We start from the raw sequence: 25,141 nt of genomic DNA, 5'->3' as shown, positions 1-25,141 counted from the left end.
CCCTAGCACCACCTAAATAAGGTGTAATTGTATTGTTCCTTTCTTGATACATTTAGCTGTTGGCATAGATTTTGCATGGTTTTGTTTACCCCCTCGTGGTTCATCGGGATGTATTCTAGTAGGAGATAATACAAGAACAGCATAAAAGTTTATATGGGGGATTTTTGTGTTAAACTCGTGTGAGATGTAAAAAAGACGGTTTTGACTGAGTCTTGGTTCCAGTTTATGGTGCTGCCCAAAACTCACGTAAACCTTTTTTTGTCTAAGATTGTACGCATGTGTACTAGTAGAAATGGCTTATGTTTGGAGCTGCCCGGAGCTTTAGCACCGATTGGGCTATCAACCCAGACTAAAGGCTGCATTAGCACCGGTTTGAGCAGCTAGGACGTCGCAGGGAACCCGTAGGAAACCCGCAGGGCTTTAGCACCGGTTCATGTGGGACCTTTAGCACCGGTTCGTGCCACGAACCGGTGCTAAAGGGTTGACGTCAGCCGCGTGGCACAAACCGGTGTAGAAGATCTACCCTTTAGCACCGGTTCATGGCACGAACTGGTGTAAAAGGCTTTCTAGGCTTTTTTTTCTCCCCACGCATCCCCCTTCCCCTCCTCCCTCGCCGTGGATCGCCTTTTTTGCTTTATAAAATACAAAAAATGATAGAAAATTCAAAAAATAAAATCTTTTGAGATTCATGTACGTTACATAACCTACTATTAGGAGAAATTAACAAATTTGAATTTTAACTTTTCTTCGCTAAAAAAAGTTAAGAAACAGGTAAAATGGCATTAACGTTTGCATACACCGTCGGAAAAAATGTATAATATATCAAAATGATCGTGAGAGAGAGTTACAACTGAGAATTCTCAAAAAAATTAGATTCTCAAAATTCCAAATGGAAATATCAAAGCAGGGAGATTTTAATTTTTGCTAGAAATTTAGGATTTTTTATTTTTTGAAAAATTTAAATTTATAATTCCTTCTTGCATAAAGATTAATAATACTTAACAAGCCAATTTTTAGATTTTCAAATTTATAGGTTTTTGCAATACTAGTATCAATAACATGCGTGCGAAGCACTTGAAAGCGGGATGGGAAGGAAATCGAATGTTAAGCGTGCTAGTGCTGGAGTAGCGAGTGTATGGGTGACCGAGCGGGAAGTTTGACCACAAGTAAGTAATTTGACTAGAGATTAAGTGTAGTTGAAGACTAAGCTTTTCAAATAACAAAAATTCTAGAAATTCTGAAAAAATAGAAAAAAGAGGGAATGGAAAATAATTAGAAAAAATGGATAAAAAATTGCACCGGTGTCGCGGCAGCGTTTTGGGGCATTTTTCCTACCGCGGCAGACCCTTTAGCACCGATTCGTGCTCCCGCTCGGGCGCTCAGCCACCACCACTTGGTACAACCGGTGCTAAAGGGGAGCCTTTAATGCCGATTGCTTTGCACCGGTTGCACAATCGGTGCAAATGCCATTTACGAACCGGTGCTATAGGCATGTTCTCTACTAGTGGTGTGAGTCGGAGTCGCTACCGATGTTGGTAGGTGGGGACTTGAATATCAATGGGAGGAAAGAGGACAAGAGTAATGATAATTTCATTGCGTGTTGGACTTTTGGTTTTAATGTGATTATTGAAAGTCTTGATCTAAGAGAATGGGAGAAAAAAATCCTTTAGTTTCGGTGCATGCCTCTAACCCGTGCAGAGCTCTGCAGTGGCTAGTGCCCATGAGCAACGTGGGGTACGCCAGCGCCGGAGCAAGCGGCTAGATGGAGCCGCATGCGTGCACTTGGCCGAAGCACAACCAACATCGAGCATGCACGGGTAGGGTGGGGTATGTGGATAGGGCCACAACAGTCATGCCGAAGTCGCGGCGGAACAGGTGGCCAGCCAGGGCACGACCACAAGCAGTTGGCGGAGTGGGCAGGTGCTCGCGTGTCCGCGGGAAAGAAAGGAGAATGTTCCTTTTTAGAGCTAGTTTGGGGCCCATCATTTCATTTCATTTGGTAGAAATGAAATAACAAATCCACAAAAATGACAGGATACCAAAAGAAACTAAAGTTAGGCATGGAATAAAAACCATGGAATTCCCAAATAAATCCATTAACCAATTATATGGTAGTCAAACAAGTTGATTCTTGGAATCACAGAAAATTCCTTAATTTCAGCCCCAAATGATGAGATCCAAACGAGCTCTTAGGGTTTTTTCTGACCAAAAAACAATTTACAATTCAGCTTAAACATTTTTTTTACGATAGATCCTTTTATAGGATCCGTTGGGGATGCTCTTAGAGAATCCACGCCCCTTAGTGTAGAATCAATCTACAATGTCTAAGAAACTTGGCAAAATAGCCCCGTGACTTCAAGAGAAGGGGCCAAAATTAGCATTATATTTATTTTCCCTTAGGACTAATTTATAGTGGAGTGTACCAAGGAAATAATTCATGTAAGGCTTTCTCTTTTCCAAAAAACATTGTACACTTTATAATCTAGGGAAATATCTTATGGAACCAAATGTATATGAATGAATGAAATTTAAACAGATATGAAATGTAAACTTCAAGACCAAATTCCGTGAATTGGCATTAGGCCATTAGGGCACTCGAAGTTGGCCATATAGAACTTTGTTTTGATAAACATACCGGAAATGTTATAGGTAATCATGACAACAGTAGTAGTAGTAATGACATCACATCTCGATGTCATCTAAATCAGGCAGGGGAAAGCGAAGAATGGCAGCTATTCCCGTCACCTGGTCCAGCTGATTGCCGGAGACACTCAGCGACGAGAAGACGCGCACGGTGCCACCGAGTTTCTTCACCGACTCAGCAAGGTCGACGCACTTCCGTCTGGCAGCAACGTCGGGGCTCCGGAACCAAGTGTCGGTGAGCAAGAGAGTCTTGATGGCCAGCCGCTCATGCGCCACCTCCACGTGCTTGGGGCCGTAGCAAGCCCGGTCCGAGTCCTTGATCATCATGGCGAAGAACTCCTGCAGCGCCGGGACCTCCTGCGCGGCCCTGGTGTCCTTGATCTGCGCCATGACGCTCTTCTCGGCGAGGACGGCGTTGAGGCTGTGCGGGTACCCAGAGGCCGCGCTGGCGAGCACGATGCGCTCCTTGTTCTCTGTGATGTCTCGCATGCCCCCTCGGAGGCCGGTCTGGTGGAACATGTACCTGCGGAACTGGTCGTTGGTGAAGCCCGGGCTGGCGATCACCACGCACTGGACGAGCCCGAAGTCGACGTGCATGAGGAAGGCGTCGAGCACGCGGTCGAAGAAGTCCCTGAGGGCGGTGTCGTAGGCGGCCATGGCGCAGCCGTGCTTCCGGGGGATGGCCACCTCGACGCGGGCCCTGGTGGCCGTCACGCTCCTCCCGACGAGGAACAGGTGGGCGAGCCCTTCCTGCATGAGGAGCACCGCCAGGTCGGCGCCGGCGGCCGTCTCGTCGCACGACTGCTCGATCCGCTCGAGCGCCGGCCAGTCCCAGAGCTCCTTCCGTAGGACGAAGGGCCTCTTCGGCTCCAGCTCCAGGGTGTGGTACTGGCCGACCTGGACGTACTCGTTCTTGGTCATGTTCTTGCCGCGGACGCGCAGGCGGGACGCTTCCTTGTCGTACTCCACGGACTGCACCCTGATCTCCAGCGTCATCTTCACGCGCTCCGTGTCGCGCCCTCCGATCTTCCGGACCGTGATGGCCTCCACGGTGTCGCCGGCGGCGATGAGGTTGTACGCGTCCCACATGTCGTCGTCAATCTGCGGCACAAGCTTGACGGAGCCGGGCCCGTTGCGTTCGAGGCTTTTGTTGACAAGCTTCATGGCACGGGATCGATCAGAGTGAGCTGGGGTCTCGTTCTCGAGATCGGCCGGCCGGCGACTGTCACGACGGTGTCTGAATCGGCGAACGGTGGATGCGATTTTGGAAACAGACGGACGGAGGGCGCTGGCTATTTAACATGAACCCCGTCCACTTGGTGGATCGTGTTGGACTCGGAAAAGCCCACTTCGTTTTCGACTCGGAAAAGCCCTAATTTCCTTTCCTTTTTTTTTGAGATTTCCTGGTCTTAGCTTTCCATGTCCATGACTCCATGTACGCCGCTCGCTGGCAACTCAATCCATCGAGTTGCACGTCAAAAAAATACTGTGACAAAAATCGATCGAGTCGCCTAAGAATAACCGACTTGTATTTGTATTTCCATGTCACCGCTCACTGAGGGGACTTATTTATATATATTTTTGAAAAGGAATTTGCTAATTTTTCAGCTAGATCAGAACTTAACTTAGTTCTCAGTCAATTTCATTTTTTGCGAATTGTTCTCAGTCAATTTCATGACTGTTGAATGCACCGTGCGGAGTTGTGCACATACATGGCTCTGCGTTTTTCTATTTTTTATGTTATTTTTGGGCAATGGGTGAACTGTACGGCTGCATCTATTTTCCTTTCTTTTTCTTTTACGGCTGGTGTTCCCCACTACGAGTTGGGCCATTTCGGATAGTATCTTTCCCTCGCTTTTCTGCCTATAGCCGTGGGCTTTTCTATACATAACTTTTCTTTCAAAGTTTTTTTATGGAATGTATATTCCATTTTTCGATAGTTTCTTTTTTAATTTGTGTGTCTTAAAGCAATTACATTGTCTTTTTTCATCACAGAAATTGTACAACTCAATTCTTTTGATATTTTATCACAAAATAATTTTTTGATATTTTTATTTTATGATTTTGACTAAAATTTTCAGTGGCAACCCCATTTGCAACCCAAAAATTCGAATTACAACTATAAAAATTTAGGTGCAACCCCACTTGCACACTGAGAAATCTCAATTACACCCCACGTGCAACTCCAAAAAAATCCCAAACAACTCCACTCGCAACCGGCAAAATCTTAATTGCAACTGCACTTTCAACTAGAGAAAACCTTGGTTGCAATTTCACTTGCAATTGTAAAAAAATCTTAGTTGCAACCCCACATGAAACCAAAAAAAAAATCTCAGACAATCCAATTTGTAACCGGTAAAATCTCAGTTGCAACCACACTTGCAACTAAAGGAAATATTTGTTGCAACTTTACTTGCAACCAAAAAGGTTGCAACCTCACTTGCAACTATGAATTATTAATTGCAACCCCACTTGTAACTGAAAAATCCCAGTTGCAACCCTACTTCTAACCGAAAAAATCTCAGTTACAATCCCACTTGCAACCAACATACTTTTAGTAGCAACTACACTTGCAACTAGAAAACATCGGTTGCAACTTTACTTTTAACTGCAAAATCTTAGTTGCAACCCCATTTGTAATTAGAAAATCTCAGTTGCAACCCTATCTGCAACTGGAGAAAAAAAACTCGATTGCAACCTATTTTCAACTATTTTTTTCCTATTCTTAGAAGTGTCTCTCATTCCATAGTGATCCATCATATATAAAGCCATTAGGCCATAAACTGAAAAGGGCCAACAAGCTAAATAGGATAGGAATATTTATGAAGTAGGACAGCTCGGCCCAACACATATGCCTCCATCATCAAGCATGTTATACTTTCACCATCATGATTAGCCTACGGTCAGGCGAACCGATCGATCCAAAATTTTCGGTTAGAGACAAATAACTCCATGTTGACATGGCTGATGTCACTTGACTGAGAACTAACTTAGTCTAACAGGGTACTTGTTCAGATGAAGCCCACTCCACGTTAAGCACAACACATAACTTGTCAAGATGAGGCACACTAAAAATAAATCACTGGAACAATGACATCAAATGTTACTTCTTCGGGTCATCTAGTCTAACATTACAATTTCTAGCATCATGATATTTCTCATTACAAACGGTATATGGCAGTCGAATTTGGCTTGTTCAGATGAAGGCATGAAGCCCACTCTTCTTCCTTTTTGAACATGGCATTCCTTTAGTCGTGGTCACATGCTTTTTTGCTAATTTGTTTGTGTTTAAGTCAACTTCTTTCTCCATGGGTCAAGCTTCTTGTTCTTGCAAAGCAGATGCGTTACCTACTTCATCAGTTGTAGGTTCAGAACTTGCAGCACTTTTCTTTCTCTTTTTCTCCTTCAACGCTTCCACGACACCTTTCTTTGGTTCAACAAGTTCTTTATCCATTGCATGTGCCTTACAACAATCTCTTTAGTTTTGTCTGAAGCCTAACACCACAACATGCTTAGCAAAGTCAGTGCAAAGATTTCCATAATGCATCACGCATGTCTTTCCTCGATATTTTAGTACGTAGTTGGCTTTGGGAGTGGTTATCAGGAGGTGCAAGTGAGTAAGTGACCGCTGAGGTAAGATATAATTATCTGGTATCCTCTTCACGTGTTAGCAAAGGATTCCATCCTTATTGAATTTTTTGCACGGGCATACGTAAATTAAACTCATTTTAAAAATCAACATCAACCATGTAACTGCTCCTTCCATAGCCATGCATAGACCCATGCATGTACTGGAAAATTGTCATATGTGCCACCACCAAAATCAGGATAGGTATAGGATGATTGCTCATTTCTATGTGAAATCAGTTGTACAACGTCATTGTGTAAGTTTCCAAGATCTGCTGCCCCATGGGGTAATCACTCCATACTTCGACAACTTTGTCCTCACCCCCAAACTCGTGTCCGTCTTTTCTTGCAACTTCATGTACTCCTTGAAAAAACTGAGCAGACTATCATGAGGATGCACGCATATTTTCAGCACGACATTAAACGCCTCACTCCGGGTTTTAGTCTGTAGGAACGGGAAGAAGCGGTCCTTCAAATAAAACGGAACAAAGAACTCTCTAAGGTCATAGATGTCAAGGAATTGTTCATTGTCAACTAAATCATGCTTCAGTAACATCTCTACCCATTTGCTTTCGAACTCCTCGACAATCATGTATTACTCAATAAATTCATTGATATCATGTCTTAAATCTTCCCTTTTAGCTATCATTGGGCCAACCCTCTAGGAATGTGATCCCACCTAGGGATGTGACACTCTTTATTACTCATATCATGCTTTTTGCTATACGTGCATTTCGGAAAGCTTCTGTTAAAGCTTTGAATTTTTACTCAGGTAAGTTCAAGAATCAGGTTTACGTAGACATTCAGAGCTTGGATTTGCTAGTTGTCATTATAAACGAAGAATTAATCAACTATACATTGGTCCAATGTAGTATGCTCTGTGTGTACTGCTTTGTTTGGAAAGAATGACACTGGAACACACCTCGGTCCTTTCAGTTTTGTTCTTCTCTCTTTCTTTACAACTGTGATGCTACGTAGAGATAAACAAAAACAATTTTCTTACGCGGTTCTTCTAAGATCTAGCTGAGGTACAAAACCATGACTATTACCATTAGACACGCAGGTGCGAAAACTTGATGAAGGGCGTCATAGCAGTGCAGTCTCGATCCGATCCAATCTGACGATCGTCGAATAGTGCTGAACGTACAACACATCCGCCGATATCCAATTTTGTTCTTGTCTGGCCTTATGGAAGTTGCCTCGAATATGTAGAACACGGCCATCTGTGCGTATGTGCTGCACACTAGTGGAACACACAAGTCTTTGATCCAATCGTTAAGTTTCACATTATATTGATTTTTGAGGGGGTGATTTAGCTGCCAAGACACGGCAATCCAACAACGTGGTAGAGTATTTGTGGATATAGCAAATCTAATAGAGTTCAACACTATTCCAGACGTTACATTTGTCATATGTGTTGAAAGCCCAAGTTAACTACAAACTTGACGGAGAACCTGCCGCCGCCAAAATGCTATTTCTTTGTATGCCTCATCATTCAGAATAGGACGTGAACCGCCGTACGCCTTCACAATCGAGGTTGCCAAATTGTGCCCTCTATCAACTATGCAAAAGATAGTTGGAGTCGGTGGCACATCTCTTCTTCAAATGCCGCTTTTCTTCTACATTTTGTGTACAATCAAAGACCGATTAGGCCTATCGGATGCAAACCCCCAAGCTTCGGGGGTCTTCCCTTTGTCAAAGTTTTTTACTTCGGTAGTAACGAGTTGGTATGCTTTGAGAACTCCCATGTTTTCTAAGTCCGTTCTATTCAACTGTTTCTAGAGGTTGTTCTGCTAGTTTCGGAACCTCCTAGTTCATCTTTTGTCAGAACTACCTAGCATACACTTTTCCAGGAGAAAAACTAGCTGTTAGAACTTAGAACCTTTGAGTGCTCCTTCCTAGTACTTTCGGGTTATGTCCGTTTTCATAGGTTTTATAGTCCAGCCGGTACCACCAAGGTTAGGTTTTTACCCTAAAAATTTTGAGTTTCCCGTCCGAGTTTTAAAATTTTGAAGTAGTCCGATACAACAATGTTTCACCATTCAAAAGTTCCAGGCATGCTACCATTTCTGGTAGCAATCGGATTTCCCCTTGGCCTATGTAGATTCCTCCTCATTATGTGACGAAGTGTGGAACCAAGCAGCAATTGAGTACAACACACTGGAAGGTGATCAAAGGCGTGCATTGATTGGTCAAACGTGGTCAGTTCACAGCTCAAATCAGCTCAGTTTGAACAGCACTGTAGGGATCGCCTGCCTGAACAAACAAAGGCGCCTCTGCCCCAAAAAAACAAACAGGGTCGCCACCCCAGCCCGGCCAGCTTAGGATCTGTCCAATCAATCACTCCGACTACTCCCCGGCCGATGACATTGACACCTCTCAAAACTGTATTTTGACCTCCTCCTTTCCCTCTTCCTCTCTCCAGAATCTCTCTCTCTCTCCCTTTTCTCTCTCTGAAATCTCTTGAAAGCTCTCTCTCTCTCGCTTTCTCTCTCAGCATCTTCTCTGTCTCTCCTCCAGCGTCTGTGTGACTGAATTGAGCACTTGTTGATGTATGATGTATCTATCCATTTATGTGCATCACACACCTGTCAGGTTTGTTACCTTTATCTATCATGCATGGTGCAAGTACGCAGGTTGTAGGCAGGATCAATTGCTGCTTGGTTCCACACCATGTCTTGTCATGTGCACACAACACACACACACACAGAGGCCCTCCAAGCACCAACACCAGAAGTTGCAGGCACCCAGAAAAAGTCACTGGTCTTTCCATAGATTAGGACAGCTACACAAAGCAGCACTACAGCACACTGCACACCGGCCTCTCTCTACCCAGGCCAGCCCCCTAGCATGTGTATGTGTATACGTTTGCAGCCAGCCAGCACACATACACAGAGCTAGCTAGACAACCAACACACATACACATATATAGTCATAGAAACAGAGCTAGCCAGCAAGCCAGCATTGCCTGAGGTTGCACTCCCCAAGAAAAGCTGGGCTAGCTACCCAGCAGCACCAGGACCAGCATGAGCACGCAGCTCTGGCCTCTCTGTGGTGGTAGTAGATAGATAGGGAGAGAGAGAGAGATAGTAGTACTAGTATAGATGAGGAGACAGGAGGACAAGCAACAGTGCCAAAAGATAGCTACCTTGCACCAAAGTTGCAGAGTTTGAATCCAGCTCCTTCCTATGGTTGGGGTTGTTTCAATGCAAACATGTCCAAGCTCCTCTATACACATACACAGTGGAGTACAGTATATATTGCTTGGGTTCCACAGTAGAGTACTTGTGTGTATGCATGGACTGTGACCACTGACCAGCACTACTCTATATATATGTCTGCATGTAAGGATTACCTCCACTATTACTGCCACCGTCAGATTCAATCAAGGAACAAGGTATGCCCATCTTATCTAGCTGTGTTCATCATCGATCTCTTGCTTTGTATCATCGGTGTACTTGATCGATTAATCTTCTTGCTGATCCTAGATTCTAAATGCTTTTATCTGGTTGCTGAAAAGTGTTTCCAGGACAGCAAGCACATCCTCATTTAATAGGTAGTGGTGGTGGCCATCGGTAGAACGTACACGAGCTGACATGGTGGCCAATCGCCTCCAAGAAAGCAGCTCCCCGCCGAAGCAAGCCCCTGTCGCCGCCGACAGCACCAACGGCCCGCTGCTGCGTTTCCAGGAGCAGTGCGGCCACGGCTGCCACCTTCCGGCGATGGCGGATGGGGAGAACGCCCTTGGCCCGCTCGCGCTGACCCTCGGGGCCCCAGCGGCAACTGGTGACGCCTGCCGGCGCTGCAGCACGGGCGACGATGCCCCGGCTCCGGTGCCGGCGATGTTGCCGGAGGTACTGCGCCGCTCGCGCTACCTGAGGCCGGCGCAGGAGCTGCTGCGTGACACGGTGTCCATGGGAAGAGACGTGGCCGTCAACGACGAGAGCGAGGATGCTGGCGATGATGCTTACCAGGAAATGCTTGCGACGACCCGCCGGCTCCACGGCAAGAACGGCGACGGCGTGCAGGCCAAGCTCCTCGGTCTTCTCAGCGAGGTCCGTACTATTCCATTGCAAAACCACAGCTACCCTGTTCTTCTTCCCTGTATTAATCCATGGCGTTCTCTGCTTGTCGCAGCTGGAGAGCCGGCAGGAGCACTACTTCCAGGAGCTCAGCCGCGTGGCGGCGTCGTTCGAGCCGGCGATGGGCCCCGCCGCGACAGAAGGGTACACGTCCCTCATGTCGCAGGCCATGTCGCGCCACTTCGGCAACCTGCGCCGCTCCATACTCCGCAAGCTCGCCGCGGTTAGTATGCCGCCGGCGCCGCCGACGCTGTGGGTGGACCCGGACAGCGAGGAGGAGGAGGACGAGGACGACTGCGACTACGACCCCGCGCGGCGTGTCTGCCAGGAGGACGTGGTGAGCAGGCTGGCCAGGCGCACCAAGCAGGCCGCGGCGACGCGGGCGGCGGAGCAGGTCTGCAGGCCGCTCAGGGGCCTGCCGGAGGAGTCCGTGGCCGTGCTCCGGGCCTGGCTCTTCGACCACTTCCTAGATCCGTAAGTACTCGCTGTTCAACACTAGCCGATCCGTGCCTTCCACTGCGATGCTCTCCATGACTTCTTGCTTACGATATTCAGCTTCTGAAACTGACCACTAATATCATTCAGATTGGACACTTCAAATGATGTAATTAGATTTGTCTCAAAAGAATGTTTTTACTTGATTGGTCAGAGTTACACACTGAAACAGAAGAATGTTTTTACTTGATTAGTCTCAAAAGAATGTTGTACTTGGTTTTATACATATATCACGGTAGAAAATTAGTGGTCAGAGTTACATGCTGAAATTGCATTCTCCAAAAAAGAGTTACATGCTGAAACTGAAGACTGTGCTAATGTCTAAAACATTGTCTTTTTTAACTGTGCTGCAATAATGCTGGAGCGAGTGGTGACCTGCTTCCGTCTTCAACCTGGATGACTAAAACACTTAACACTCAAGTCTGTAACGTGAAGCAGGTACCCCAGCGACAACGAGAAGCTCAGGCTGGCCGTGAGCACAGGCTTAAGCAGAAGACAGGTGAGCGCCGCACTCTTATGCTTACAAACTGAAGACCGTGCTAATGGCCTAATATTGTACAGTACTATACATTGTTATTCTCTTTTTCTCTTCTGAATCACGATCAACGTACTTGCAGATATCCAACTGGTTCATCAACGCACGGGTCCGGCTGTGGAAGCCCATGATCGAGGAGATGTACAACGACGAGTTCTCCCAGGATTCCAGGGACTACGGTGGCGCGCCGTCTTCTTAGCAAACACCTATCAAGGAAGAGTCCCAAGGGTTATCGCCGGCTCTCCCCAGCGCACGAACCCTCCACCGTCAGAGACATGAACTGGTTTCGCTGGTAGTAAGTGTTTTTTGGTCTGGTCTTCATGGGACTGCCCATGTTCCTGTTATAGTTAGCAAGAGAAGCTCTTTTTGTCAGAGCTCGAGTGAGAGTATCAGTTAGTCTGCGATGCCGATTCAGTTCAAGTATCTGTTGTATTACTAGGACGCCTTATTTGATGAATCCTTTTTTCCTTCTCAAGATTTTACAACAACAAGTGTGAGGTTCAGGCAAAAACTGTTTAGGGTGCTGGAAGAACAGCCTTCCTCTTTTTGTTGGAGCTTGAGTAAGAGTATCAGTTAGTCTGCGATGCCAATTCAGTTCAAGTATCAGTGCACCATGTCAGTAGGGCGCCCTATTTGATGAATTCCCTTTTTTCTCTCTTCTGAAGATCTTACAGCATGTGATGTGATGCGAGGTTCAGTAAAACTAGTTCTATCGGAATGATTATAATATTGTCGATCAATCTATAAAGCTCTTATTCGCAAAAAAATAAGGGTTCAGTCAAATTGTTTAGGATGCTGGACGAACAGCTAGCTAATGGCATCTGGCAATTGAAAGGCTTATTGATTGGTGCTAGAATATCTCTAGTTCGGCTTAACAGCACTACCAACAAACTGACCTGGTAACTGATGATGTAGAAATTCGGACTGAAATTCAGACCAGCTGGACCGTGTTATCGTACTTTACCGAAGCATACATTCTCGATCTGATTGCTGAAGGTCATTCCTGTGCATCAGAGCCGGTCCATTGGGCTCTGCCCCCTATCAGTAAGTCTGCGACGCCGATTTAGTTCAAGTATCAGTTGTATTACTAGGACGCCTTATTTGATGAATCCTTTTTTTCCTTCTGAAGATTTTACAACAACTATTGTGAGGTACAGCCAAACTGTTTAGGATGCTGGAACAACAGCTAGCTCTTTTTGTTGGAGCTTGAGTGAGAGTATCAATTAGTCTGTGATGCCAATTAAGTTCAAGTATCAGTGCATCACGTCACTAAGGCGGCTATTTGACGAATCCTTTTTTTTTCATTCTGAAGATTTTACAGCATGCGATGTGATGCAAGGTTCAAACTGTTTAGGATGCTGGACGAACAGTTAGGGCGATTGACGAGCTTATTAATTGGTGTGATGCCGATTCAGTTCAAGTATCAGTGTATCACTAGGGCGCGCTATTTGATGAATCCTTATTTTTGTTCTGAAGATTTACAACATGTGATGTGAGGTCAGTCAAACTGTTTAAGATGCTGGAAGAATAGCTGCTTAATGGCTTTGTAAATAATATGGTGAAATGGAAAAGGATTTGTAAATCAAAAAAGAAAGGTGGCTTGGGGTCAGGGATTTAAGAAAACAAAACCTGAGCTTATTAATTAAAAGGTGGTGGAAGTGGGATACTCAAGAAAGGTTGTGGCAAAGAATTGTGAAAGCGAAATATTTAAGAAATAAAACGATTGCCTTTGGTTTAAACAAGGTTTAGTGATTCTCCTTGTTGGAAAGCAATTATGCAAGTAAAGGATATATATCCTACAGAGTGATTCGTTTGGTCCAAATTATAAGTGGATCTGGAAAGCAAAGATCCCTCTTAAGATTCAGATTTTTTAATGGAAAATGATGCAAAATGCAATTCTAACTAGGGACAATATGAGAAAGAGGAGTTGGCCGGGTAACCCGAAATGTTCTTTTTGTGATCAATTGGAAACTAGGGACCATTTTTTTTTTCATTGTGCTTCAGACAAAGTGGTCTGGGGTAATTGGAGTTGTTCTTAAGACGCAAACTATGTCTTGATTTTTTGCTTTCTGGCCCGCGGGGGGGGGGGGGGGAGATTCTATACCCTGCTGCTATGAGCAGTGTGCTTGTCTATTTGGAGTACAAGAAACAGAGTGACTTTCGAAAAGTAGAAGTTGAAATCTCATGTGTCTATCATCTTTACAATTGATGCTTTCCTTAAATATTGGGCAGGGTTGTACAAGAAGATGAGAAAGAGGCTATACTTGCTGGATCTGACCAGCTGATGCAGGCGACGAGAGATCTGGTGAGAAGTGATGCTACTAGAGCTTCAGCCCCTCGACCCGGTGTCCTCACTGGTGGATGATTCAAAGATCGTTTGAAGGCTACTTGCTTGCTTTAGCTGTTATGTTTGTTTTGCTGAAGCCAGTTCTTGTACTGTTGAACTTTGAACTAAGTCGGGTTAGAGCATGTCTAACAGGCCCCGTATTTTTTCGCCCCTTAAAACACGAGTAGAGGGCCCTGTATCAAATCATGTTTTCACAGGCCGAAAACTCGGACGAGCTAGCAGAACCCACTTGGACGAGCTAGCGGAATCCGTCCGTAAAACAGAATATTCTGTTTTACGGGGTGGGGATACGGGTTCTGCTAGCTCGTCCGAGTTTTCGGCCCCTCAAAACAGGGTTTTAGACAGCAATTTGCACAACAATTTCAGATCAAACATAGCACATCCAAAATATGTGATTATGACATCACAACGCGATCATAGGCAATGTTCAAGCTACGGAAGTTCCCAAATGTGATCAACCATCAACGAGTCCATCGCCACCGGCGCCACCACTCGCCGGAGACTCACCTTGAGCACGAGCTTGACGCGCAGCCTTCTTCCTCGCAATGATGTCCGCCTTGGTCTCGTTCCACCACGCCAGCAGATCCTCGTCCATGCCGTCGGTGCGCACCATCATGATATCCCTCTCCTCGACAAGAGCTCCTTCATGGCCTTGGCTTCTTTGAGTGCGATCATCTTCATGTCAAGCTCGGCCTTCAACTTGGCATCTTCCCGCCTTGCTTGCACCTTGGCAAGCTTCACCTCCTTCTTCTCGGTGATGAGGAGCTTGGTCTCCAACGTCTTCATCGTCAATGCCTCCTTGGACTTCATGACTTGATCCAACTTCTCCCGGAAGCTAGCTGCTTCGTCTTCTACCTTGACCCTCTCCTTGGCCTTCTTGTTGCCCTTGGGCTTGCCGGCGTTTCTCCCACTCATGTCCTCCGCTTCATCATCCATGGTGAGCAGTGCCTCCTTCTTGCACTTTGGCTCGTTGTCCCTCAACTTCCACTTAGGAAGATGTTGAAGGATGGAAAAGCAATGATGAAATTGAAATTCCTTGTTCTTGGAGCCGGCCATGTCCTTGTACCGTGCTTGAGCATACTTGGGCTGCACAACAATAGTATGTGATGTTTCCACATCATCAACACATAATATGGATAGCATGTGATGTTTCCACATCATCAACACAAGGAAAACTTACATAGTCCTCCGGCACGCATCCACTAGGGGGTTGTCGGCCACTTGATCCATGGCAGCACTCCAACGAGAACAAGCCGGTTTGATGATGTTCCATCGGCCTTCAAGGGAGCGGTAGGATCAGTCCGCCATGCTCTTCGTGCGAGGCTTCAGCTGGTGGTACAGATCCTCAATGCGCTGCCAATAGCGCTTGCCACCTTGGTCCACTCCGGTGCACGCATCCATCCCCACCTTGCTCCAAGCACGGGCCAAGATGGCGTCTTCGATCTCGCTGTAGTTCGCCGTGCGTGGCTTCGGCGTCGACGAAGAACCGGCGGCAGCCGGATCAACCTCAACCACCTCCTCCTCGTCACCCTCGTCCTCCTCCTCGTCATCAATCTCTTCGACGTTGCACTCCCGCGAATGCATCGATACCGGTGTCCAAATTCACCGCGGAATTGTTGAGCATGTCCATGTAGGATGTTGTGGACTCAAGATCGAACACCTTGTCTACGTCCATGGTGGGTGGCGGCGGCGCGGGCGGCGCATCGGACGGAACGGAGGGAGGAGAGGGTGTGGCCTTGGAGGGCGGTGGAGGCGCGAGGCCGATGCGGCCGATTGCCTTTGTCCGCACCTTGGCCGGCGCGGCGCCCCTCGGCCCGGCCGCCTTGGTCTTCATCCTGCCCGCCTTCTTGGCAGCCGGCGGGGCTTCGGCCGGCGAAGCTGCGGCCGCCGCAGGAGCTTCGAAGAATTGCTTCAGAATCCTCTTCCTCTTCGACGGGATGGTGGCGGAGATCATGGCCGACACGACGCCGCGTTCGGCGGACCTCCGACGGGGACATCGACCACCGCGGCCGAAGGAGATGCATCGCCGGCGGTAGGCGGCTCTTGCGGACGATCCATGGCAGCGGGATCCGGCCGGGAAGGGCGCGGCGGAGGAGATCGGGCGGCGGCGGCGGCGGTTGGCTTCAGCGAAACCCTTCGCGCGCAGTGGAGTGGGCGATACCGGTTTGGCCCTCTATCCCCGCTTCCACCCCGCACAAGTAGGGGGCGACGACCCGCCCCGTAATCGAAAACAGCAAAAATCGATGCGGGGGCCGTTTTTACGGGGCGTGCTAGACGGCCGGGTAGAGCTATACCCCGTATATCGGCGGTTATTATACGGATTTGCCCCTTTTAAGGGATCTGTTAGACATGCTCTTACTAGGTGGTAGCATGTTTTTGTCCCGTTCATTTTCCTTCTTCTGAACTTGCTTTGTAACACAATTATTTCTGTTGAGCAATTCATGGAAAGGGGTGTGAGCCCGGTTGGAGAAACTGGTTAATGGCTTTATGGGAATTGGCACGCTTACTAATTCGTCACTAGATTATCTGTAGTTTGGCTGGCACCATCACCAGCAAACAAACCTGGTAACTGGTGAATGGTGATAAAGATTTGCACTGAAATTCAGCACAACTGGACCATGTTATCTTGCTTTCCTGGAGCATACTTCCTCAGCTATATGGTATTATGGTTAAAAGTCATTTTTGTTGATGATACCAGTCTATAGTTTGCACAAAGCACCAGACCTTGTCCCCAGTTTTCACAAATTATACTTAAAGTACTCTGGTACGATTGAGGTCTAAATCCAGGTCATTTTTTCTGATGATGCCAGACTAAATCTGGGGAACGATTGAGGTCAACTGTTTTACCATTCCCAGCAATGCAAAGAGCACCGCCTCGCTATGAGAAGCTCTGTGACTACCATTGCCACGGAGCAGAATCAGTTCACTGACACCCAGGGTAACAATGGAGAATAGAATCTTGTCCCAAAGAATGGATCCAAAAACAGGTCGCACAGACACAGGAATAATACTCATCCAGATCCAGATGAAAAACATGGTGGTCATCTTTTACTGGTCGCAGGAAAGGAAACATCCACTTCCGCTACACGTAGGGTTTACAAGGAAATCCGGCGTTCTGCAATGCCAGGCCATTGACAGGCAAACAAGAGCCATAGACCCATAGTGATGCGCATTGGCCATTTTACTAGTACGGTTCCAGAGAGGATATAGGCTAATCCCCAGATTCCTAGCATCAGGATGTATACAAAACGGTTAGTGCAATCAACAGATTTCCTCTAACCGGATGGCTTGAAGCCTTTTCTAGCAAAGTGATCTGCCTTCATAGCCTCAACTGCCCCCCTGCAAACGTGAACAGAATTATTAGTGCCCTGTTTGAACAGACTGCAAATATGCATGAACAAACGTGGAGCATCATTTGTTCCGTCTTTTTCGCCCCTGAATGCATCTTACTGTAAAAAGTAAATAAACCAAACGCTACAAATACAAGTGACAACGAAACACAGAAAAGTTCCATTGCTGGAGTTCATAAAAAATGAAGCATGATTTAGGATAGCTTACCGGAACGCTTTCTCCATCTCGGCACTTCCAGGATCCAGCTGCAGTCCAGCCATGAATGCATCACAAGCTTTTTTGTAGTCCTATAGATGGAAAGTTAGGCAGAACACAGTACATATTAGGGAAGGTGTCATGTAACCAATTGCAAGGTGAGTAAGCTGCAATTTAGCTGACCTTGAGCAACATGAGAGCAGCTCCTTTCCTGTAGTATCCTTTTATCCATTCAGGGCGCAATCTTATGCAAGTGTTAGCATCATGCAGAGCCTTCTCTGCTTTACTCATTTCCAGATGGCAAAGACTCCTATTTGAATACAGCGTCGCGTCACTAGGATCTAGCTCAATTGCCTACATCAAAATGGTGATTGACAAATCATAAGCAGACAAGTTTTTGGCAAAAGAGCAAGACTGTATAATCTTAGATAACTTGTAAAGGCTGCTTATATATGCCTGACAAGAGAAACATTTACCAAAGTTAACAAGACATCACTGGTTCCATATGTCGATGCCTGTCAACTCTTTACCAGCAATGACAATGAGACTGTTCACCATGGTTTCTCAAATCATTATACGCTTTTTTTTCTAGAGGGCTAATGAACCTGATTTTAAACGTTCCCAGCAGTCACGGCTGTTGCAGGTTTCCATGATACTTGGTGGATCCAACTATAATTGCACTTCAGTACTTCACACTTCATAGTTATTTGGCTTATAACCAGAAATATGTTTGCTTGGAAACAGTGGTGGAGCTTCAACAAAGTATGAGAGGGGGCTAAATAAGCTTTAAACAGAGTTGAGGGGCTAACCTTGTCAAATTTTATCCAAATAGTGTTAAATATCAGGTGTCAATCTAAAGTTTTTTTTGGCTGGGGGGGGGGGGGGTGCCCCATATTGGTCCTAACTAATCTCTGTCACTGCCTGAAACGGTGAAACAACTACTCTTGATTCCATCAATGGACATATTATTTGAAAGAGAAACTCCAATTCCAGACACTTTTTAAGCAGATGCCTATTTCTGTATAGCGACAAGGAAAGGTGCACTGTAAAGTTCCATGCATATGCATCTTGTAAAGACCTTAAGAGTATCATAACTAGTACAATATTCCTCACATCACCACTAACCTCGGTGTAGAACATTGACGCGCCATGATAGTCCTTTCTCTTGACAGCTTCCTCACCATACTTTTTCAACTGAAGTTTTGTATTTTTAACAGGTTTAACCTAAATCGCAGAGACAAGTTAAGCCAAGTAAAATTACTGACACAAAATGTACAATAGTCACTGAAGATAATAGAACTTTTTTGCCAAAAGAGAGATGGAGTTCGATGGTTAAAATTTATATAACAATGGAATATCTCATAAGGATGTACTGTTTGTTTAAAATTAACCAAGTTGCAGATAATTGAAATGACATGTTTCTGTTATTTGTTCCAAAATGCAATATCGGAAAATACATGGTGCAATATCGTAAAGTACTACACATATATAATTGATGCTGTAGATGCAATTCCACATGGTATCAGACCTACAATGTCCTGGGTTCAAATCCTAGCCAACGCAATATAAAAAAAATTGCGGCCTCTCTAAAAAAATCAAACAATTCACGTCTAAGGCCCATGAGAGTTCTAAAAAAAGGCCCACCAGCCTAGACGCGAGAGGAGGTATTGAATATAATTGCTTAGTCGCTTCCATCAGATCGGTCTTATGGTTGAACTGGCTAGAGCATGCAATTCCACAAACGTGAGCAGCTTTGCAGGTAATAAGCAACCTCATACATTGTCTTATATCTTGTGATTGCAGGTAAAAATATGGCTAGAACAGAACATGTTTGTCAAGAAATTCAAGGTGGTCTCACAAATTTTCTCCGAGGACTTAATTAATTTAGGGTTGCTCAAAAACATGGACACACGCATTTCCCAAATAACAAATCCACCCTAATAAACAATAGATTGAAGAGAATGCTGTTTATTTTTTACTTAGAATGGTTAAAGGTCAGACCTTCCTCCAAGATGGAATAAGTGGCTGAAGCGGAATCTAATTTCCTCTCTTTTCGTAACTTGGTTGAGGTCAAGATATTTGGATCCAGGAGATCATATTTTCTAGTGTATTATGTATTTTCATAATATAGGGACAATAATGCTACTGGATTTTGTAAGCAATGTTTTTGCTTCCATTGTGAGGGCTGTGTGACTGAACTGTGGCTTAAGGACCAAGAACCCCAAAAAACAAAATAAAAAATCTGCATAGTGACAAAAACCATAAAATTGCTACACCATATCCTTAAAAGTAGGCCCTTCACTCCTAGTCACATACTCTCATGTACAAAGATTCACATGATTAGAGATGCAAAAGTTTATGCCATCACAGTTGAAGAGTTGAAGGACAAAAATAACTCAATATAGGGTTATTCAAATTCTAAGAGTTTGATTCATACCGTGGGCTTCAAGGGCTTTGAGTCGGTGTGGGCCATGATATCTTCAACAGTCCAGTTTGGTAAAGATCGAATGGGAGAAGTTAAAGGAAACAGTAACTCCACAAGCTTCCGGCTTCCACTGATTGCAGCGAGTTGTATTGGCTTGGTACCACACTGCCATGTAACAGAAGAAACAAATAGCAACCACATGATTCAGCAACAGAAGTTATTATATACTGTAGCTATCAGGGATTAAAAAACGAATTTAAACCTAGTAAAGAATTTCCGTAGTATTAACAAAATCAAAATTATATATAAAGGAAATAAATAGAAAAATGAAATTGGGCACATAAATTGATGAAGTTATACTAACACCCACCTCAAAATTTCATTTGAGTTGTTGTGTCTCAAAAATTCAGCTTCGCTCAATCAAAAGTCAAAAACATTTTTGTTAAGAAATAATTGCGTAAAGTGAGATGATCATCTAAACTCTATATCATGTCAACTTTCAGTGCCTGATACTAGTAGCCTTAAGCACTATGCAGTATAAACAAAAAAATTGAAGTATACCAGACCAAATGTTCAACAGTCAAGGACTGGAGGGAATGGCACGATCTTGCTCAGTGACAAATAAAAATCTGGGAGGACTATCGTTCATTTGATCATGGGACAGTAAATTATTCCTTGACTGTATATTGGATACCTCGGGGATAGATTTGCATGTTAGAACCGAAGTAGGAAATAGGTGTTCATGGAAGATATGTCCCTAGTCCCCTAGATAATACCAGTGGCTAACAAAATTACAAGCACTGGAAGACAAAATCAAGAGAAACTCACACAACTCCGTGGGATATTTGGGTCAGCACCAGCCTTCAGCAGGTACTTGACACAGTCAGTTAAGCCATAAGTGGCTGCTATCACCAAAGGAGTTGCGGTCTTAGTAGGATTTACATCTGCGCCTGCCTGTAGATATGCATGATACAAAAACTTATGGACTATAAAATTAATGCAATTGATTAATATCATAAGAAAATTATGTGCAGTAAGATGAAGTCAAGGTGGATAGTTACCAGACCTCCACAAGCAGCTTCACACACTTCAATGAAATGGATTCAGGTAGTCCTTTGTCAGTGGCACAAAGTGTTTCAGAGAGAGGAGTACCTCCAATTTCTGAAACCTTGTTTGGCTACATTTTTTATGACAGAATATTCTCAGTGAAAATATTGACTTTTGATATATGAAGAAATTAAATGCTCAAACAAAATACGGAGAGAAATTATAACACAAAGACACAAAATGTTTCTGTTCTCATGATTCTCCTTTTACTTGGAGGTGGGAAGATAGAACTATTATAGGACAGGCTCATGACGGTTGGCAACACGTATTTTGTAAATATTGCTAAGCCTCTGCTGCAAAGACAATTCTTTCAAGCCAACCACTACTTAAGTACTTATGACACTAATAGGACGAGACAGAATAACATTATGCTGTCGAGTGACAAATCAAATAAGAAACACATACGTTAAAGCAGGAATCTATCCTGCCTCTGCATGAGGACAAGGGTATCCTAAAGCTGTAAATTTGACATCAATATCTTTTAGGACATAACGAAGAACTGAAGATCACACGGCAAGGAAAAAAATAAGCAATGGTACATAGTAGAAAAGAATGATGTATGGCACTATGGCCTGCTGACAAGCCATTTGAATTGCCCATTCCAGCTAACTACTCTGCATATGATTTTGAACGATATATAAATTAGAAATATAGGAGATAAATATCTACAGCCACAATGAAGGGCTGAGACCAGGGCGTGGAACAGCAATCCAACATACTAAATGTTGATGATTTGCATTCTATTAAGGTATTCCCTCAGTCTAAAAATAGGTGTCTCAACTTTATCTAGATACGGATGTATCTTAAACTAAAATACATCTAGATACATCCATACCTAGACAAAAGTGAGACACCTATTTTTAGACGGAGGGAGTAGCATACTAGCATATAAAACTCGGATACAAAAGCATGGAATTTAGTTATTACATCTGCATGGTGTTCCAGTAGAACTTTCATGACACCAATCTTCCCACGAGCAGCAGCAAAATGTAGTGGTGTCCCATCACAAGAAGCTATATCAACACTAGCTCCAGATGATAGCAAAAGTTGGGCTGCTTCAGCGCGTCCTGGACAAGGTGCACAAAAAGCAGAAGATAATGCTACCATGAAAAATACGCATTTCTCACACAACAAAAGAAGATATTGTTAAAGGTTATTGAGAAGCACCACTTGCCTGGCTGAGCTAGAGGCGAAGCATGAATCAATTGTGTCATAATTATTTTAGTGAAACTATTTAAGAGACATATCAACAGCACATAATTTGTTATCATTTTGTTATAAAGGAGACACAAACATAGTAAGAACTGACTATTAATAGGGAAACCAAACAGAACTGAAACAATGTAGATGCCAGCATATGCTAGATGACCGCAAGCTACAGATTTACGTGATTGAGAATTCGTTTAATATGCCACAAAAATGGAATTAAAAATAGCAGGAATACTAGATTGCTAATTATCTGAACCAGACTGAACATGATCTCAATGAGGGCTTTGAACGCAATGTGCAGCCACTTAGCAAAGGCAAGTCCACAGACAGAAAGCTTGGTTAATGCGGAAAAGAGACCTTTTGTTGCAGCACAGTGAAGAGCAGCGAAGCCTGCACTGTATTGCTTATTCGGATCAGCCCCATGGTCGAGAAGATACCTCATAACTTCCGTCCTTTCATCCATTGTAGCAGCAACCAAAGCAGTTATACCTGCCAGTAACATTGAAAATAAGTAACTAGTGTGCAATCACTGGCATATCTCTCTCATCTAAGATAACGAATTTACATGAAAACGCTACCAATATACTCATATCTCATCTGCGTAGTCCATAGCGACAAGTTTGTACTACTTATATTATGGATAACCAAGGTAGTGACTAGTGAGAAGACCACAAATCAGGGTCAACAAATACCCTGGTAAGTGGGCATCAAAAGTTGAATCATGGCATGCTGCACCGCTCAAAGTATATATGAAATTGGTTTACTGAATCTACTGAAATATGCACAAGTTGGAAGATGGTGCAGAAGGGGTAACAAACACATATTGCAAAATATAGCCTCTTGACAGAGAAACCGCACACATACATACCGTCTTGGCTACCAGCATCGACGTCGAAGCCTAGCTCCTCCACCATGCATTTGACAGCATCCAGCTTCCCCAAGCGCGCCGCCGTCTGAAACGGGCCCCCACCTGCGAGACACACATCGGCAAGCCACGCCTTCCCCTCCGCGTCCCTGCCGCTGGCCAACTCTTCAGCGCAGCACCGAGAAACTCGGAAGTGAGAGTGAGACACAGGCACGGCTCGACATTATTACGAGCGGAAAGAGCGTAGACACGCACGCGCAGACCCCCACTATTCCCCCAAACCAAAACCCTAGAAAATGCAGGGCCGCATCGGAAGGAGGGAGGGAGGGGGACGGCGCGCGGAATGGGAGCGATGGAGAGCTCGCTTACCTCTGAGGCGGGGAAGGTCGCCCTCGGAGGCCGCGTCGAAGAAGGCCATCTGCGGCGAGTCCTTGCCTGGAAGCCCGCCGTACGGAAGCGCGGACCGAAGATATCTTTCGGAGCTGAGCCGGACTCTGAAGTCCGAGTTGTCCATGGCCGCCGGCGACGGGCTCGGCCGCCCTACCACCGCCTCGTACCACCGCCGGCTTTGTCTCCGCCTGGGGGACGGGACTCGGGGGTTGGGGTTTTTGGAAGCAGAAGAAGCGCCGCCGAATGCTGCAAGTTGCTCCAAAGAAATAAAATGTACACCACCACACATGCTCGCCGGCTCCCTCCCAAAAAGTTAGGGCATCTCAAGGGGAGCGGTGTTTTGGAATATGGGTGCGTATGCTCCCTATATTTTGAAATGCATTTTATATATATTCTAAAAAAATTAAAAAATTAAAATTAAAAGTTCGCACGTACATCTTCACGTGCTACATGCTCACAAAGTCGTTTCATAAAAAATTGACTTATCATGTGACGTGTGTAAAAAAAGACAAAATTCAGTGCTAAAAATAATGCTTTTCACAAGATAAACTTTCTCCTTTTTATATAGACCACACAAAATATTGGTTTTTCATGAAACTTGACGAACGCACGTATATTATGGAGATGTACATGTAGAATTTTTTGTCCAAATTTTTCGATATTTCAAAATATGATTTTTTGGTAGAGGGAGCATACGCACCCGGGAGCCGAATTGAATTTCCGATCTCCAAGAAAGAATCAAACATGCCGGTCCGTCTGTATAGAAAATGGGTAACTTAATTTCAACCTTTTAGCGGACCGGTGTAAAGTGACCGGTCCATCCCTTTTAGCGTATTTGTGTCATCCTTTTAGCGAACCGGCGTAAAGTGATCGGTCTATCCATTTTAGCGCATTTGTGATCCAAATCGCCGGTGCAGCACCAAGCGCATCCGCGCGTTCCCGCGCACGCATGTCTATTATCATTCACATTGCCTTGCGACGACCAATGTCACTAGACCTACCTTGTCGAGGACACAAGACCTACGTGCAAGCCATGCTCAATGGTGGCGCCTTCATCCCGAATGATGGCCCTGGAACAGAGGAAAGGATGCAGGTGTACGACATCGAAGGGCGCCACTGTTTTCCCAATTTGGCCAACCAATAGACTAAGACGTAGACGTGCTTGATGATGGCGAGGGCGGGGGGCTTTTTCTTCGAGGAAGGTGAGATCGAGGACGAGTGCGCTGGCGATGGAAAGAAGAATGAAGTGAGCCAAAGGACCACCGAGTACACCGGCAAGGAGGACCTCGTGGTGTGCCAAGCTTGGCCGCAAACTAGCCAAGATCATATATGCGGCGCCGAGCAAAAAAGGCAATGTGTATTGGAGGAAGGTTGCCCAAGATTTTCGTGAGCGCCTACTACATGCTCCCTTCTGAATTCATAGTAAGATCTGCCAACTTTCAATCCAGAGAGGTGGTCGTGCATCCTACAAGAGACTAACAAGTTTTGCGTCGCGGTCGATACCATCATATCGTGCCCGGTGAGCGGCCTTAGCATATGTAATGTGGTAAGGCATTGGCCTTTTATCATTCCGACAATGTACATGGTTATGCATATCGAAAACGTCTACTGCATTGCATATTTTTGTAGGTGCCTCGTGTCTTGAACTACTTCTAGGCCACTTGGAAGAAAGGCTACCACATGGTCCATTGTTGGAGGACGGTCAAGAATGCTCCAAAGTGGAGGCTTGGCTACAAGGCCTACAATATGAGCATCAAGAATGATAAAACAATGCCATTTGGTGGTGGCCCTAGATGGGGAGGAGGAAGCCCGGGAAACAATGCCATTTCGTCTCGACCAAGGGGCCACAAGCAGTGGCGAAGTCACATAG

At 45.1% G+C, this 25,141-nt stretch overlaps 3 protein-coding genes across 3 annotated transcripts; 1 reads left to right on the top strand and 2 right to left on the bottom strand.

Moving 5' to 3' along the window:
- Positions 1 to 2,682: 2,682 nt before the first annotated feature.
- Positions 2,683 to 3,807, bottom strand: LOC124703839 (protein PELOTA 1-like). The gene has a single exon (XM_047236078.1). It carries the CDS (start codon positions 3,805 to 3,807, stop codon positions 2,683 to 2,685), a length of 1,125 nt encoding a protein of 374 aa, XP_047092034.1.
- Positions 3,808 to 9,866: 6,059 nt separating this feature from the next.
- LOC124697000 (BEL1-like homeodomain protein 11) lies at positions 9,867 to 11,581 on the top strand. Its single transcript, XM_047229649.1, has 4 exons — positions 9,867 to 10,325; positions 10,408 to 10,826; positions 11,286 to 11,346; positions 11,465 to 11,581. The coding sequence occupies exons 1-4, from the start codon at positions 9,867 to 9,869 to the stop codon at positions 11,579 to 11,581; spliced, it is 1,056 nt and encodes a 351-aa protein (XP_047085605.1).
- A 5,087-nt stretch (positions 11,582 to 16,668) lies between these two features.
- On the bottom strand, positions 16,669 to 23,374 carry LOC124700000 (ankyrin repeat and SOCS box protein 14-like). The gene is made up of 11 exons (XM_047232205.1): positions 23,251 to 23,374; positions 22,885 to 23,046; positions 22,374 to 22,505; positions 21,735 to 21,874; positions 20,767 to 20,877; positions 20,529 to 20,654; positions 19,713 to 19,865; positions 18,401 to 18,499; positions 17,459 to 17,629; positions 17,288 to 17,367; positions 16,669 to 17,068 (listed from the first exon to the last, which is right to left on the bottom strand). Exons 1-11 carry the CDS (start codon positions 23,297 to 23,299, stop codon positions 17,005 to 17,007), a joined length of 1,287 nt encoding a protein of 428 aa, XP_047088161.1. The 5' UTR covers positions 23,300 to 23,374; the 3' UTR covers positions 16,669 to 17,004.
- Positions 23,375 to 25,141: the final 1,767 nt, after the last annotated feature.

This window comes from Lolium rigidum, chromosome 3, assembly GCF_022539505.1.
Source record: "Lolium rigidum isolate FL_2022 chromosome 3, APGP_CSIRO_Lrig_0.1, whole genome shotgun sequence".
Taxonomy (NCBI): Eukaryota; Viridiplantae; Streptophyta; class Magnoliopsida; order Poales; family Poaceae; genus Lolium; species Lolium rigidum.
The sequence above is the reverse complement of the archived record's forward strand: the minus strand, read 5'-3'. Positions and strand labels throughout refer to the sequence as shown.

Coding starts and splice junctions, on each gene's coding strand:
- LOC124703839 (XM_047236078.1), bottom strand. CDS start 3,807: ATGAAGCTTGTCAACAAAAGCCTCGAACGCAACGGGCCCGGCTCCGTC.
- LOC124697000 (XM_047229649.1), top strand. CDS start 9,867: ATGGTGGCCAATCGCCTCCAAGAAAGCAGCTCCCCGCCGAAGCAAGCC. Junction 10,827..11,285: donor TTCGACCACTTCCTAGATCC/GTAAGTACTCGC, acceptor AACGTGAAGCAG/GTACCCCAGCGACAACGAGA. Junction 11,347..11,464: donor CAGGCTTAAGCAGAAGACAG/GTGAGCGCCGCA, acceptor ACGTACTTGCAG/ATATCCAACTGGTTCATCAA.
- LOC124700000 (XM_047232205.1), bottom strand. CDS start 23,299: ATGGCCTTCTTCGACGCGGCCTCCGAGGGCGACCTTCCCCGCCTCAGA. Junction 23,047..23,250: donor CGACCTTCCCCGCCTCAGAG/GTAAGCGAGCTC, acceptor GCTGCGCTGAAG/AGTTGGCCAGCGGCAGGGAC. Junction 17,069..17,287: donor GAGATGGAGAAAGCGTTCCG/GTAAGCTATCCT, acceptor TCACGTTTGCAG/GGGGGCAGTTGAGGCTATGA.